Raw genomic sequence first — 18,246 nt, forward strand, 5'->3', positions numbered from 1 at the left:
CATCTTCCAACAGTTATTCACTCTATTGAGCTTTGGCAAGACCAGACAAGAGTACCCAGTAACTGGGTTAGGCTGCATGAAGCACAAGTGAAATACTACTTTTTCTCACATCACACTTTCTAAGAGGTGACATACCCTGTAGCTTATCCAAACCCTTGCAACAGGACTATCTAATTGCTTAGAGTCTGTATATGTGTACTAAAAGTATGCAAGGAAGCACAAATTCCTAGCACATGCACACAGTTTATTTTCAGAATGACATAAACACAAATTGTGGAGAAGCAGTCAGAAAAAAAACATGCTCCAGAAGTCCAAGAGGAGCCTTTACTTTCAAGATCTGAAATGTATAATCCATAACTAAAATGAAAGGCTGATCCAAAGCTTATATTCCTTTCTCTTTTTACACTGCCTCTGAAACATGAGCACAGAGCAGCAACAAGATCTGAAATCTCTTTGCTAGTGGAGTATAAAACTGGAACAGCAGGAAACTGGCTTAAAAAATAGAAATTTAGATTAGTCTGTTTCAAGTGTTGAATTGTGTACAAATACAGAGTGACAAAAAATATTATTTCCATGAAAACAAAATTACCAATCTTATGTTTCACAAAGCATGACTTTGCTAAATGACATTTACCACTCACACAGAAGCATTTAATATTTCTCATTTGGTAGATTGGCATACCTGTCTCCTTCTAATTTTGGTATGTCTGAGCAGCTAGAGGAATCTTCTAACCATGCTAGTGTTGGTCTCCTTGAGTCAACCCCTGAGCTCTGTTCTCCTGATAACATAAGTTGCTGCACAATAGCGGGATCATATGCATTGATTTCAAATTTTAAGTGGACCTGAGAAATTACAAGAAAAAACAGAAGAGATATTTGATTTTGAATCAGGTTATGCCTGATCAGTAAATAGCTGATGAAAAATAATTATTTACATTGCATACCTTCATAAGTTTGGAAACATCCCATATGCAGATCTTTCCTCGTTTTGTTGCAGCAGCTAGAAAATGAGGGCAACTTCCAGATCCAAAGCAGGTTATTCTGTCAGTGCCATCTGTGCAGGGAAATTGTGCTGGACTTGTTGCCAGTGTGACTGAAAGAGGTACATTCTGAGTGTGCTCACCCTTGACAAATGGGCAGTTTGGGGAATGTCTCTCATGTTCAGACCTTTCCAGATTAAAAACAAACATAGAAAACAACCATTTTTTACTGTGAAAACTACACACAGTATATGCAAGTTAAGCCCTAGAAGTGAAGCAGAAACTGAACTGTTTGAATTCTATTGCAGCCAACCATACAAGAGAGTTCTGAAGTTACTAACACAGCTTTCCCTGCTGATTCTCAATAGCAGACTGTATTTAAAGACTTTGATCACTCAATGTGCATTCATAGTAAAATGGATCAATCTACACAATGCTCTTAATATAATTAGTCCATTAAAAAAAAAATGTTCTATAGGCAGTGGCCAATCATGTCCCCATGAAGAAAAACCCAGATTAAATTACCGTACATTAAAACTCTAATGTTACGAGTAACTTTAGAAGCAATGTCCTCGTTTTAGTTCTATATCCACAATTAAAAAAATCAAAACTGGAAATAGTCCTGAATGTCACATTAACCAAGAAGCATGGAAAAAAATGAATCTTGATATACAACTAAGGCAGAGACATGACAAGAGCAATTACATGGCTACAAAATGTCTTGAAAATCGTAAGTGAAAGGAGTAGACAAAAACTATGAAGATAATATTACAAGGAAAAGTTTCCACCAAGTCAGGAATCTGATGTGTTCAAGGAAAGATTACAAATTACCAACTAATCAAGAATAAAATTACATTAAGAACTCTTTAATTAGTGTAAGGTCCCCCCTTTCAGTCACCATCCACAATTTTAGATGATTCAGGAAACTAGTAATGGATACTGCAATGTCACATAAAAGGCAAATATGCACTAAACAGTCAGAGCAGTTTTTGAACCTGAGAAGAGATGTATTCTAGTCTCAATCAAATAGAAGACTCAGTTTAGATCCCCACAAACAAGTACTGGCTGACAGCTCTCAAGGAGCAATTTGAAATGAAACAGCAAATCAGAATTAAGATATAAAACCAACTACATTTTTTTTCTTTTAGTATTATACAGAAATTTGATATTGTATATCAAATCTTTTTGTGACTTGTTCCATGGAATCATTTTGAGAAATGTTGATTTTTGTCCTTTGAAGATTTCTAACCTCTTCAGCACAAAATTAGGTGTTCTTCACACATCATTAAACTTACCAAGGTTCATCTGTAGGCTCCCAGCACACCAAGCACACACTACAGGTAAAGCACATGGCTCTGTCATCTCCTGATGAAGCAGGCTATGAAAATAGGAAGAAGCACTTGAAATTTACATAGCTATGTACTACAAAACACTTTTAACTAGGTGATCAACATCTTTCCCTCTAGTGACATACTAAAGCATCACACCAAACATATAAAAGGCTACAAATTATTTACTACAAAGTGGCAGCATTTCACATTAAAAAAAGAATACACATTTCTGTAGAAGAGATCAAGAACTAACATTCATGCAAGTCATTGGATGCAAACCACAGACAAAGAATAGAAATTACTTTTTTTTCTTTGGCAAAAATTCACAAGGTTCAAAAAATTCAGAACTGCAGCAGAATACATGCTTGGATAAACACGGGTTAAAAGATATTCCTACCAATCTCTTAGGACATAAAGTATTCTCTATCACTCCTCTGCAAAGAACAGTTGTTACTAGCTGAAGTAACTGAGGAAAAACAATCAAAATTTCCATTCTCTTAAAATTTAGCATTTTCATGATCTCATTTCAAGACATGCTTGGGAATATGCAGATGCAATTCCAACATATGAATTCCCTGCATTTTTCCTTCCGTGCAAGTTTAAGAAATCATCCAAAAACTTCATTCACCTATCACGCTTTACAGCTGACAGAATGAAACAATATTGCTGTCAAATGATAGGCACTGCCCAGCAATCATTATCTAAATCCATATTATAAATATTTTTTAAATCAGGAATAATTTCAAGGAATGAAAAATGGAAATAAGCAAAAGTAGTGGAATAAAACATTGAGGTTGTATTTATTCACTGAGCCTAACAATTTAATGTGATCTAGGACCTCTGTTTGATACAACAAAGTTCTACTAGGAAAGTACATTTAGAGAACTCCAGCGCCAAGCTTATTGCTTTTTTGCTTTACTTGTTATATAAAAAGGATTATTTACTCAACAATCTAACAAGGAGAAAGACAGATTCTATGTAACAACCAACTTAATCTCTATTACTGTTAACTCAGATTAATCTGACTATTTCAAAAAGTTTGATATGCTGAAGTTCAGATCAGTATTTTCTGTGATCTGTACAAAAAAAAAAAAAAAAGGCAAACTCCGGGCACCAAAACCCCTTGAAACTTAAAAAAAAAAAGTTGAATTACAAAGTTTTTATGGTTTATGCATAATTGAAGGAAACCATTAAAAAAAGAAATAAAGCCCTACTAGAAAACATCACCACCTTTTTTCCCCTGCCCTCCACCTGGGGAACAAATACTAAGAACAACTAAATCTCTTACCTGGTGATAGAACCCAGCTTGAGCCATAGGATCTGGCTGTGCCCACCGATAACCCACATGAGGCCATGAAGTGAATGTCTCCCGTCTGTTAGCTTCACTATACATCAAAGACCTAGAAAGGTGAAAAACTCCACATGACCCAAAATTGCCACTTAAAATTAAAAACCCTAACTATTTATAAGATTTTCAGTCCTTTAGTAACCATTAAAAATAGCACAAATAGTTACCTATAACTTACACATAAAATTATAATTAACTATTACATGAAAATTACAAACCTCCCTCACTTGGGTGCCTAAAGTACATCCCCAGTAAAAAACTAAAAGCCACACAACAACCTATGGACCTTAAAAGCAGGATTAAGAAAATAAGCTTCCAGGTAGCCTATTTGATCTACCTGCAAAAAGCATCAGATGCCCAAAGCTATTCTGCATCGAAGGCAGGTGGAGAAGCTAGCCCAACAGAAGTGCAAGAGAGCTGGATTTTTTTAAACATGACAACTACTGTAAAAATTTGGGGTTCTTAGTTAAACACATATAAATTTACATATTTAAAAATACTCTAAAGTGATATTTTAGGCTTAACTAAATACATGGTACAACCCTCCTTCCCAGTCATCACTCACTACACACTGTAATACTTGTAAATTTTAAACTACTATCTCCCAAAACATGAACCCCTCTGCAACTTAGGTAAGAGAGCAAAGAAGTTCCTCTCTTTTCCACCTTCACTCAATGCATGTCTCTCATTTGCACATGAGAAATGAGTATCAGTTTTTCTTTTCCCTTGACAGTTTTGTTCTCCCAAGAACTAGGGCTGTTAGAGGAAAATGTGCCTTATTTCCTGTTTCTGCTTTTCAGTTTCAGGAGATTTTTGCTGTCTTGTAAGAGAATGGAAATATTAAACATTTCCTGCTAAGGAAGTAATCTATTCTAGCAACGCTCACATAAGAGCTATCTTAACTTGACATTATACCAGCTCAAGAGACAGATCTTGGGAGAGCTCTAATCAAAATACAATGTAGTGAGGTACAGGTAGACTTGAAGGCTTGGGGAAGGAAAGCTAAGAGATGAAATCAAATTCATTAAATTATTTGAGATGTAAGAAATGATAATACAAATGCAAAATAGTATTTGTACAGACACTTTCAAGAAAGAATAATTTATAAACTTAGAAGATTTACCACTATTCTAACTAGTCTCAGCTTATGAAGGTTAAAATAATGCTTGTGTATACATTACCACTTAGATAGAAAGAGATGAAGCAGCAATCTGAGATAAAATGTTCTCTTATCCTGCACATGTTGCAGTTGACTAGAGAGTTCAGAAGTAGCATATATATGGTCTGCAAAGGTAACTTCCTAAACTTCTAAACCATAAAACATAATCATGACTCTTTCTTGTATGAAGGAAAAGCAGCTGACTTCAGGATACAATGAAGTATGTATTTAAGGCTTCAATTCTTACCTTTCTAAAAGCATATGTTGGGATTAACAGCAAAGTAAATTTGATTTGCATTAAAGTTGAAACCCAGATAGTCTTGTGGTGTCCATAAAGGCTTTCCTAAATTCAGTAATATGTATGGCACAGCACACATTAAACAGTTCATTAGCTGTATGTGTAAGAGCAACAAAGTACAGAATAGGACTAACACTTTAAGTTAAAGTCATCTAAGAGCTTATCCTGATACAAGTAAGGCGTCAAATGCATCACTTATTTTGCCTTAATATACCTGTCCACAGATCGGCCAGGTCCCACACCGAGCTCTGGTCGTGCGCTGGGTAAGAGGTAAGATAACCTATCCATCACAGAGGATGCTACAGGTAAGGCAGCAATATTTTGATTTATCTTCTTGAGTTCATTTACAATGGCACTGGCGACAGACTTCAAAACATGATGAGGAAGGTGGAACGTAACCGTTGCCCACTAAATAAGAAAAAAGTGTCTATGTTTTAGAACTTTAAAATCTTAACAACAAACACATCAGAAGAGTGTCAAAACCAAATCCAAACACCTGTGATATCAAGAAATACAACAACAGACACACAAAAGCAACACGAACATAACACAAGGAAAGTAACCTCAAATTTTAAGCTCAGTTGGCTTTATTAGTTGACCTTAGCAGCAAGAAACTAATCTTGTTTGTTCTTTTACCAAGTGAAGCTTCACACATAAAACTAAGGAACAGATAATATATTCCACTGTCTTCAAACAAAATCACCACACTGAGTCACAGATTTTGTATATTTCAATGGTAGACACACAAATTAGACTTGGGAATTCATGTTAGACAGTACAAATTCTTACCTTTGCAACTTTATGATTTGCTGCTGTTTCATGTGAGGTATTTTTTAAGCCATCCTTCAGTTGTGTGATGAACAAATCATATCCCTCAGTGCTAGAAACATCTACTTTTTCTATGCAAGCAGATAACAGCTGCTGAGCCTAAAATGCAGATGTGCAAGCAAAGTTAGCATACACTGAGTAACTACAACAGGAATTATGCCTGTTTCATTACTCTCGGAAATGTCCTTTGCCAGATCCTACTTTATCATATATTATATCAGCATAATTCCCATTCCAGCCTGAGTATGATGTTCCAAATTTTACATCACAGGCCAATGCTCAGATAAACTTCAGCAATGGTAACAGTAATTACTACAAATTCTCTAGGGCAATATTACCAAATGTTAAAAAAGTTAAAACAAGATCTGTTAAGCAATGAGGAAACATCATTGCCCAACGCTTTCTCTTCAAAAGGAGTCATTCAGCTTTAATGATAAAAAGTGACAGCAAGAACAAAAGTCTTGCCATTTTCTGAGTAGCTTTGTACCTTCAAAAAGGTAGATAATAATGAGAACAACCACACTGCAATACAATTGGAGATAAGTTACTTACAATGCTAATAGAGCGAAGCTGAAAAATGAAGCAAAGAAAAACCCAGGCTAGTTTAGAAGTTAGTTCTTGAAACTCAGAAATAATGCAGCTAAAAAAGAGTGCTATAATCATCCATTTATAGACATTTTCTTCCAAGTCTCATCTGTTTCCAGCTTATCCCTCTGTCTGCTAACTTCATGTTGACAGGTAAGGTTTAAAGGAATGCTTATTGTGCAAGGCACAGAGTATTCTAAATCTGCTGTTAGGTGAGTTAATATCTGAAAAATATTACAGGAATTCTTTCAAGTTACAAATACAGGGAAATATTTCCCAAGGACAATGGTCAGCCAGTCCTTTAAACAACCACAACTGCTTGAAACAGCACGAACCAAAAGGCCTTAGTTATGTCCTTGGGAAGTTCAGGGGAAGAAAGATTGAAATAAGGCAAACCAGCCCCTGAGCTAAGGTTCTATCAGAAGAATAACAGATAGACTGTGGAAGTTCCTCAATTTCAGTGTTCTATGGCCAATTCAAAACAGCACAGAGATTGCTTCATAACTTGTTAATACTGACAATAAGAAATGCATAAAGGTGCACAGCACTACCAGCAGATCAAACTACTTAAATTAAGTGCAAAAATTTGCAGAAAAGTTCTAGAGACAAAAAAAAACCCCGCTAAATACCCTTCCTTGGATGAAAGTTCTTGACCTTTCTATGATGAAAGAGGTGGACAGATGTGTTTGTATGATATTTGCTTAGTATTTACTAAGTTTTTCCAAGGTCTGGGTTACCACCTCTTTAAAATTAAAAGAACTTGAGACTGATACTGTTTTGCCTCCTTCTGCACTGATCTAGTGATGAAACTCCGAAAGCTATTCCTACTGAACTCCACATTTCTTTTTCTACAGGAAGGATCTTAACAGAGAAGTGCTGTAAAAAAGGGTCTGTAAACTCTTTAGAACCAAAGAAGCTCTGTGCCAAAAACTAACACAAACTTATAGATTGTATTGAACCATGTGAGACTGGAAACCTGTCACAGCAGACCTTATGAAAGGAAATCCTGACCTCTGACACTTTCTTCACATTTAGCCACACATACCAAGATTCTTTAGTAACCCACAAAGGGTACAAAAGTGATGCCAGTGGGCAGCAAGCATCAGGAACCTGGAAAGCTCTCTGCAGAGACATCTATGAAATATTTTATTGCTGTACTCCTACTCAAGTCACATAGTTAAAAACCTCATATATAACATACATTCTCGATTCATAACACATAATGTACATCAATGCTGAGGATAAACAAATGCAACAATATCCTCTGCATTACACTCTAAGCAGAAATGCCTACATTAGCTTCTCTTAAAGTGATACTAAATGCCCAAACCACGAAGTACTGCGCTACACCTGATCCAAACATAAAAGGGAAGCCAGGTTTGCTTAGAAAAAAGTCTTCTGTTAGGCCAGCTGACCTTGCTAGAAAACTTAGATTCCAGCTCTAATTCTTTACATGATGGAACACTGTGTTACCTGATTTCATATTTCTTTTCCTGAAAGATTATAACAACAAATCAGGGATGTCTAACAGGCCAGACTGACTCCTAGAAGTGCATATATATATTCCACAATCACTGACAAAGGTGGGGAAATGAGTCCTTATCTCTGGTCACTAAAAAGTTCTTTCTTCTGAAATAATGTGGTCTTGGGGCATGCTCTTATTGTTTGAGATACAGGAAACTGTGAAAGGCTGTGGCCCTATGACAACTAATAACCAAGAAACTTTTCCATTACATGGTATAAATATCACCTGAGAAACTCAGAGTCAAATGTCTGGTTTCAGTATTTCTGTCAGAGTTATTTACATACCTCTTTTCATTCCCCCAAAAACATCTTACCTCTGTAACCGGCAATTCAAGCTGAACCACGTCATCTTGTTTTGAAACAGGCGTTTGCAGAGCTGTGTCTAACAGTAAGATGCCATTGAGATCTTTCCTACATCCTACTGCATAATCGTCCACAAAGATCACTTTATCCACAGCAGAAATATACTGACATTTCACCCGTCCACCTGGTTTAGCTATAAAGGAAAGATAAAATGCAAGATCTAATTAGAAAAATGCTTTTATAGAAAAGATGTCTAATTTCTGTTTAGGAAAGAAATGTAAAACTTTGGCAAAATCTTTACTTCTTGAGATGATCAAAACCTAGCATTTTAGCAACCACAATTTTCACCAAGGTTTTATATTTCCTACATTAAAAAACAAACTACCAAAATCTATACTTTCCATCAATAACTACAACCATTTTATTCCTACAGTGGAAGCCATTAATTTAAATCCTCCTCCTACTAGGAGGCCTCAGCTAGTTTTCAATCTTAATGCAGATGCCTGGTGTTTAAGCTTGATACTAGCTGACAATCAATAATAAGAACAAAAATGCACAAACCAGAATGAACACTGAGACAAAATTGCTAAATTACCATCAAGGCTTACTAACAACACTTCATCAAGCAAAACAACACTTCTCAAAACTAAGTACAGCATGTAGCACGTACCAATGTGGTGTGTGTTCCTTGAAACACTACAACAGCTTATTTCTGCTCAGTGCTGCACATGTGATGTTAGTAACAGGTCTGAGAAGTTTGGTGAAGGCAGAGGAAAACTGCCACCAGATAAATAAGGAAAGGCTGTGGCAATGGATATTAACCCCTAAAATGTTTAATGTTACTCATCACTATTACGTGCCTAAAGCTGGATAGACTGCAGAACCAAATGTAATCCATGTGAAATGCTACCTGCATAGAAGGCAAACTGCTTTCTGTCACAGGCAGAGTAAGCTGCCACTCCAGAAGCAGATTGTGTGTATGTTATGAATACATGGACACATTCTCCAATGGCAGCTGAAAATGGTGCATCATCAACAGACATGTCTTCCTGTTACACAGAAATAGGAGTTTCATCAAATTTTGCATTAATCATGTCCTGTCCATGTTCTCCTCTTTCCTCAGACACTGGATACTGTTTTTATTATAAATAATTTAAAAATCACCATTTTGGTTACTAGCATACAGTAAAACATCCAGGTAAGGACAGCTACATAATTCTGTCATCTTCACAGTTTGATAAGAGTTAAATGGAAATTAAAACTTCTGGAAATCCAGAGTACATGAATCTGACCACATTACATTTGTGCTATCCTCTCTTTGAAAATGCAGGTAAAGAACAGTTGTCAGCTGCCCTTCTCACCAAGATTTCGGAAACAATGACTCATACTCACAAAACAAAGGACATATGCCTTTGCCTGCAGTAAGTACACTGCAGCTGTAATCATTGATACAGCAGTCAGAAACACTTGAGAGTCCGGAATCACTTGATAGCTGTGAAGTCTTTGGTCCTTGCTCAGCAAAAAAGAGTTCTCTGAATGGTAAATCAACTAATTTCAAACTGTGTTTTTGCCAATACACTGGAGTTCCTCACACAAAACTTTCTACAATCAACACAGCTGCAGGCAAGGAAGTAAAATGTTCTACAGGAAAATAAGCTTTGTCAAAAATTCAAATACAAGTTTTAATATTTTTAAAAGTTTCAACAATGTAGTGGAAACTATTATGCAAATAAACTGAACAGTATCTGATGCACTAAACTAGAAACCTCAGTAGATTCTGATGATGTTTGCAGACTATCCAGAGTGATCCAAGGAATGGATCACTACAGGACACTTTCTTTAACACATCACTTCTCTCCTCCTTCCCCCTTCCAGAGAAAATGGGAAAAGCAACTCACCCTTTCTGGCAGTGCCAACACCATGAACACTTTCTTTTGCACTTTCCTTACTTCTTGTCAAGCACAGGAGTGTGCTCATTCCCAGACATTGTGGCTTTCCAGGCTAGACCATTCTTATTTTATCAATTCTGTAGTGATGTTAATGAAATCTCATGTCTAAAGCAGCAAACAGCTATTACCCTCTGAGTAAATGGTCCAAATCTTTAGAAGCCAATGAAGATAACTAATGAGGCAGATAACATAGTATTTCTGCTCCATTGCAAAACAAAATAAGTTATAACTACAGAACAAAAAATATATTGTCTTCCAGCTGTGATTTTTTGTTGTGTGTTGGCTAATATTCTGGTTTGTTGTATTGACAGAAAGATTGGCCAAATTATCTCTAGAAAGTTATTTACAGTTGCCGTTTTTATTTTATTTGAAGCACATAAAACCAAAACAGGCTCCCTTAGCCTAAGTCAATGGAACTTCAAGGAAATTGTTCAATCAATATTTAATGTTTTTCCAAAACTCAGAGAAACACATTTTGTAACTGACTAGTTTACACTAAATAGCCTCTGAGTTGCTGAGAAGCTTTTTTGCAAATAGGAGTTTAATTTTAAAAGTTCACAAAACACATTTAAGATAATTCTAATACTAGTCACATACTGTAACACAGTCTACATATGGCTGACCATATGATTGTAATAATAGATTGAGAACCAGGAAACCAACAAATGTAGAAGTCACTGCTACAGAAGTAGTAACCTACAAGTTATGCCTAGAAAAGTTAAATCATCCTAAAGCATTGTCAGAAGTGTTCTTTTTAACTTAAGATCAATATTTTACAATGTGCTAAAGGACTCTGCCGATACCCATTGAAAAACATACTGGTGCCCTTCTAACATTATGTCCTGCCTGTCCAGTCTAAGTTTACTGGCAATAAATAGTGATCTGCACCTTTACAAACCACAGCTAAAAAGTTTCATGTAAAATCACTAAATTATTTAAGTTAGATCATCAAAACCCAACTGTTACTCTCATTTTAGCCCCCATTGCTTTAGCTGTAATTTATTTTGGGTGGTAGGAGAAAAGCAGTCATTCTAAGTTTCTAATGATTTTGCTTTTCAGTCTTGGCGCAAGTGAATCATAGCTTCTCCCAATATCTCCAGCCTATCTGCCTAGGATTAAAAACAAAACAACTCACAAAGAAGTCATTAAACCTTTTGTCAGTTCCTACAAGGAAACCTGGCAGGCTGCTAGCATGCCAGAAGTGCAAATCCAATAGCATATTACACTGTGGTATGGCATCTATCACAACATTAGAACTAGCAACCTAAAAACTTAAAATAAAACCAAACAAACATCAGATTGCAGAAATTAAGAACCTGAGAAAAGGAACATTTCACCTCCACCTTCTTTGTTTCAAACAACAGAGAACAGAGACCAGCAATTTCCTGTGATCGCAATCTGACCCATGGGAGTATTACAGAAAACAAACTCGTCTGGAGAACTCATAACAGTCTTAGCAGCATCTGGCATGCCCCCTTGCCTATGGGCATTAAGATGAACCAAACCAATTAGAGAATTAGCCTTGCATTTCAAGAAGTAGAACAATGAAAAAGTTTGTCTCCATCTCTCTGCTAAAAACAGATTCAGCCTCAAAGCTACAGAGCTTAAGAGAAGTGGCTGTCACATGCATATGCTTGGCCACCATCATGAAGAGATAGAGATTAATGCTGGCAGTAACACCTTTATCTTTTGTGATATTGGAAAAAGTTAATTCACACAGAAAACTGCTAGCTAGGAATAGTATTAAAACATATCAAAGTGAGTAATTCTCTGGACAAGAAGCTCCCAATACAGAGCAAAAAAAGCTGAAAAATAATTTCTAAATTAAACTAACACTTACCTGCAGCTATAAAGTGAGAGTGGTAAACACATGCATCATAGCAGTGATTCCATAAGGCTAAGACCCAAGTCCAATCAAGTATCTAAAGATTCAGAGTTCATAGCTTTGATCTATGAATGTCACTAGGTCTTTAAATAAAGAAGTAACACTTTTGGAGAAACAGAAATCCCATCAGCCCAGTAGAAGAGATACATTATGTGCAGCAATACCAGTCTCTGGCATTTAATTGCATCTGCCATTAATAATTTCCAATCTGGTTACTAATGGCACCTGCCATTTAAGTTAAAATATCCAAACAATATGTCAGTACCCATTTCAAAATACTTGCAAGCATGGAAAAAATAATGAATGAAGTTTCAGGAAATCAAAAGCCCTACCTATTCTATTGATCTTGTACCATAAGATTTAAGCATCAAGCTACTTAAAGTGAATCCAAAACTCAAGAAAAGGCCAGGTTAGTGAACAGCAAAACTATTCTTTCCATCTGAGACAAAAACACTTCCTGCTAGAACCTCACTCAGCTACTTCTCACACATTTTTCAGGTACCTGGGATTAAAAAAAAACCTTACGTATCACTTGTCCTCATTTGTTACAAAGCAAGTGCCTTTCTTACTGCTACCACTTCATGTAATCATAAAATCAACAAAAAGTTAGCAAGTATAACACCCAATTACATACTAGCTAAGCAACACATTTGCCAAGGCAAGCATACCAGAACATTTCCAATTTGAGGACAATACAAATAGAATTTTTAAAAAAGGAAAATCCTGTCCTAAAGTTCAACTTGCTGTCTTAACTTGCCATATTTGCAGGAATCTATTTTGAACTAATACTACAGAAAATACACAACTTTGGATGAGCTGCAAAGGGTTCACACAAAAAGAGCATAAAGAGCAAACCTCTAAGTCTGGTCTAAAAATAAAGTTGCCTCCAAATTATTTCACATCAGTGGCTCCCAAATGAAACAAAGACATGGTGGTTATGAACAGTTGGGAACACCATAATGAGAAGATGTCTAATGGCTGGCCAAATCAGGCCATGACTGCTCATAATTACTGAATTTATCAGTTATAGATCCTCCCTCATTCCTCCTCTTCTCTTCCTCATGTACATCCGTTGTGGATACTTTGGCATTGTAGTTTTATCTTCCAGGTCCAGCCCCTTGTTTGCACTAAACATCACCTCACCAAAGCAGTCTGCTGTCATCACAAAGGCATTCCATGAACCTCTCCTTTCCCCAAAAAAGAAACATTCTCAAACTTTAGGAAAGAATAGAAAGGAAGCTATTAGAGGAACACAAGTTCAGGTTCTAGGTATATACAAAAACCATTTTCTTTTAGATTTCACTATATGCACATACCTTCATCTGCCACATCAGCTGGAAGAGCTGTCCAAAATTATTTAATAAGAAAAAACACACTAGAGCTGAAGCAGGAAAGAAAATTTAAAATGTTCTCTAAACAGCAAGAATGCTAAAGGAGATGAATACCCAGATTCACATCACAAAGTGCCTTCAAACTCGCTTATTTGCAAAACTGGATTTAATTAATAAAAAACAAGACGTGTGATCGAAAGTTTATCTTTTCCTTTAGCAACAAGCACAACAGAGTTCCTTCAGTATCAGTTTCATTATATGATAGCTGGTTTTAATAATCCTTATTAACAGGAAGATGTGTTATCTGGGCCAAAGCACTGGAGACTGCCACATGAATATTAACTAGATGTGTCTGCTCAAGCAACTACTAAGAGAAGCTAACACTAACACTTAAAAGGTTTCAGAACATAAACAAAACCCCACTGAGATCAAGACAGCTCATATCTCACTCGCTTTGCAGGCACAGAGTTCTCTCCCACTGTACAGACTCAAAATGAGAGTGAATCAGCAGGAGGATGTTCCTGAGCTCCTTGTGCCCATGCTCTTTGTGTGGTTTCAGATCTCCATGTATCTGATATCACTGGCATCACTTGCATGTACAGAACAAAACTACTCACACAGCTTTACACGGTTATCCCAAGAAAAAATCAGGAAAGATTTCACAAGGTATTCTAGAATCCTTCCTGTAAGCCCCAGTAAACTGTGAGAATGTAATCCTCTGCAGTTCTTCTGCAAACACCTCACTGAGGGCACATTCTTCTTCAAAATTTTTCTTAAAGTCAAAAATGATGAAAAAATTTCCAGAAAGTTTTCTTTCAAAGGGTGCAGACAGACAGATTACACAGCTTCCACCCACAACCAGACACGGGCAAGGAACACTTCACAGCTCAGTAACAGGAAGTTCCCGTTCTTCAAGTGCTAGGCCCATCTCAGAATTTCACAACAAAGAAACTTTGCCAGATGAAATTTTACTACCAATTCCTCTTTTGGTCCCTAAAGTGGCATCTGAGTTCACCCATTATGTATCCTGCAGCCTCTGCGACAGGAGAAAACATCTCCACATATGGCACTTTTTGAACTCCCAAGACTGTTTGGCAGGAAATGATTTAGCTTCTCACCCTTCAGAGCTCCAATATTGTAAGAAGATTCCAAGACATCACGCTGGGAGAAGCAGCAAGTTCTCAAAAGCAGATGGGTGGGTTATAAGGTGAGTGAAAACCTGGCTACACTGTCATGTACAAAGTTAGTAGTTAAGGATACAACACCTACCCAGTTATGAGTGGCATTCAACAAAGCCTGATATATGGTTCACTGCCTTCAACAATGGCTTGGATGGGGGGACATGCTGCACCTTTATTTAGACTGGGGATGACACCACTGGGAGATGACTGAGGGCAACTGATGCATTAAATGGCAGGGCTGCCTTTTACAAGGATGCCAGACAGAGGAAAAGTTTGACACAAATCTCCTGATGTTGAGTGAAGACAAATGCAAGGTCTTACATCCAGAATGGGATATAACCCCATACATCAAGAGAAGCTGGGGACCAATTGTCTGGGTGAGAGCCCAACAGAAAGAACTTGGGGATCCTGGTGGACAGGCTGAACAAGAGGCAGCAGTGCATCCTCTCAGCAACAAACTGTTACCATAGAGAGGAGCACAGGAAAAGATCAGTCTCCTCTAAGCAGCAATAAGCCCACATCCAGAATATCAGTTCCATCTTTGCTCCTCCATCTGAGGTATCAGCACACATGTGACAGTCCCATGAAGGGGGTACTATGAAGTTAGAGGGCTGGAGAATACAACATGTGGGGAAAGACTAAGATAACTGAGCTTGTTTAGTCTGAAGAAGAAGAGGTTTAGCAGAAAATCTAACAGCACTCTTCCATTACTGCAGCAGTAGCTCAAAAGCTATTTTAGACTGCCGAGTTACTACCTTTCTCTTTTGGACGTTACTTTCAAAAAACTGTAATGACCAGAGAAGCAGGCATAGTGGATCAGAGGAAAATGCTCATAACCCCATATTTTGCCCAAGACAGCAGTCTAAACCAAGCGGTTAGTGACATTAGTGACAAATTTAAGAAAGGTAATCTACACAATGGTTCTTTCCTGGAACACTCTCGGCCTGAGCCTGCTTGTGCTTAGGGACCTTCTGATCCAAAAGGGATTTTGATTATTACAATGACCTTAGACAGGCTTTTCGTCTACCACTTTGTCCAACACTGTTGTATTTCCACAAACAATCAGCATCCACAATGCCCTGTAGCCAGGAGCTCCATATTTTACTATTTCTTATAGTTACTTCTTTTGATGCCCTAAACTCGTGTACTTGAATAATCAACTCCCAATTTTCATTTTTCATGCTCTCACTCTCTCAACTCCCCATTCCAAATCATCCCCATCATCTTTTTCAGACTGAATACTGTTTCACATATATAAACCATTTGTTTCACATATATAAACCATTCCACACCTTAATTTTCTAGTTCTGTCACACTCTTTTTGAGATGGAAATACAGCACATATACAGCCATTGAAAAAGGACATATAATCAGATGAGTTGTTGACAACTTCTCTAGCATTTGCTTATATAGTAACAATGGAGCATTTAGCTGGTATTTCATATTCATAGCACAAGATCTCCTGGCATTATGAATTCGTTTAGACCCCAGTACACCAGGCTACAATGCCACTAAATTCTTATGAGTATTTCAAGTTTATTAAATGCATTCTCATATTCTCCTGGTAACTACTTCTACACGGGGAAACTGAAGCAGAACAGACTAGATTCATGCACGTTTAAGTTATATTTAAAAGTGAAACTATCCTTTAGGATGCTTTTTCAAGCTCTTCAGAGAAGCCAGCAAAATTAAAAGGCCTTGTGCATTTAAAACACTTATTTGCAACATAATATTTGAACATGGTGACCACATAAGTTAAACCTGAGTTTTGTCACTGAAGAGGGACATTCAGAAAAGTCTAAGTCTGGCCTTGTCAGGTGCCTTCTGTAGGTATTGGGAAGCCAGGTCCTCCACAGATTCAGAATAAGAACTTTTCCTTTCCCATTATGGCAGGGGGAGGGAATCTGAGATTATTTGTTGAAAAATGCTGGTCTTGTGACTTCTGACTCACAAAAGCTATAGAAAACTGATCAGGAAAGATCCACTACCAAAAAAAGTTTAACAAGCAGTGTTACACATCATCATTTACATCACAACTTAAATCTAGGATCCTGCAGAAGACAGGTCAGCTAAATCTACCCCACTATTTCTCCACATTAACCACACTGCCTACTTATCCTCCAATTAAACACTATATTTCCAGTCTTCAGTGCCAGCTTCACAGCTTCCTACTTCCCTAACCCTTTCCCCACTGTCATTCAGGCACTCCATCATAGTTCTCAGTGCCACCTTTCACCCTCCCAGCTCTTCATTTCAATATGGAGTTTTTCATGAATCTTTGTACCCCATTGCCCAGGAAACAAGAGTTTGCCAAACCGTTCTCCTACAGTTGTCAAACGCAACAATAAGATCCTGAGTGCTTCATGCTCAGCCAAATGAAAGGAAGTGCAGTGGATCAAACACATTTCCCTCCCCAGACTGTACAGGGGACTGAAGAACTGCTGACAGACTGTATGCTATGCAAGCCTTCATTAACCAGCACTTGTCATTGGATATGTTTTCATTAACACTACCAATTTTCAAGACAACTTAAGCAAATTTCCTCTTAAGCTACATATTAAAAAGTTATCAATACTCCCTGAATGGCCCTAGCAAATAGCTCAAGAAAATTTTAAACATAATAGTGTTTATACTGATACGACAGATAAGTTATTATTTTCATAATTTAACACTTCTAAACTTTTGTTATGCAAAATGTTTATTGATTATCATCCTTATCTGTGGAGTGCTCTTTCCCCAACAGGTACAGGAATCTTCAAAATAAATGTTCTGCAGTATTCCTGTCTATCTTTTCACTGGCAGTGTACACTGGGTCCTTAACAAATCTTGATACTCTTCCCAAAGACAAGGCAGCAAAGCACTTGCAAGTGTTAGTATTCATCTGTATTTCACAAGTAAAACAACTCAGGCCAATAGTTGTTCTTTCTTGAAACTTCTACTCAGTGGCAAGCACTCATCTGGTGACTGCAAGCAGTCAGTGTAATTAAGAAAGCATTAACTATTTAAAGGACAGCTTTCTAACAGCAGAAAGCAATACTGTGGCATCACTTAAGAACCATCAGGAAAATGAACTAACCCATGTGTAAATCTTTTATTTACAAATTTTTTAAAAATTGTGAAAAGTTACCAATCCCACTGGAACAGACAACATGCAAAAAAGCTATCTCACAACATGACCTGGGACAGTCTGATACACTCAAGTTGCTCATGACTCCACATGATTGCAAGCCTCTTCTCCATCTTCAAGGCAGCCTAAGAAGCATTTCTGAAATACATCATAGTCTTCAGGGAAAATTAAAGAATGCTTGTAAAAGCAAGGATGGACAGCTTTGTTTTGAGATTTGAAAGTAACTTGGAAGAAGACCTGAAACCAAAAAATCAAACCTAATAATTATTAAAAAATAATTAAGGTGAATCTTCATCTAGGACAGATTTTTCTTACACCCTATCTTATAAAATTTTAGATGTCTTATTTCACTTAAGTTATGGATATCAGTGCAACAGCAACTATAAAAACATAAACAATGTAACTGAAGACTCAGAA

At 37.0% G+C, this 18,246-nt stretch overlaps 1 protein-coding gene across 5 annotated transcripts in view; it reads right to left on the reverse strand.

Annotated features, from left to right (window-relative positions):
• The window catches only part of BIRC6 (baculoviral IAP repeat containing 6), a 176,597-nt gene that overhangs the window by 152,352 nt on the left and 5,999 nt on the right, over positions 1-18,246 (reverse strand). For all 5 annotated transcript variants that reach the window (XM_077175715.1, XM_054630492.2, XM_054630494.2 and 2 more), the window contains exons 2-8: positions 8,368-8,549; positions 5,906-6,043; positions 5,331-5,524; positions 3,600-3,711; positions 2,276-2,358; positions 945-1,167; positions 683-843 (exon numbers count right to left, since the gene is read on the reverse strand). In XM_077175715.1, coding sequence (XP_077031830.1) covers positions 683-843; positions 945-1,167; positions 2,276-2,358; positions 3,600-3,711; positions 5,331-5,524; positions 5,906-6,043; positions 8,368-8,549 — 1,093 coding nt within the window. The remainder of the gene's footprint in view (positions 1-682; positions 844-944; positions 1,168-2,275; positions 2,359-3,599; positions 3,712-5,330; positions 5,525-5,905; positions 6,044-8,367; positions 8,550-18,246) is intronic.

The sequence above is a fragment of the Agelaius phoeniceus genome, chromosome 3 (genome assembly GCF_051311805.1).
Source record: "Agelaius phoeniceus isolate bAgePho1 chromosome 3, bAgePho1.hap1, whole genome shotgun sequence".
NCBI lineage: Eukaryota > Metazoa > Chordata > Aves > Passeriformes > Icteridae > Agelaius > Agelaius phoeniceus.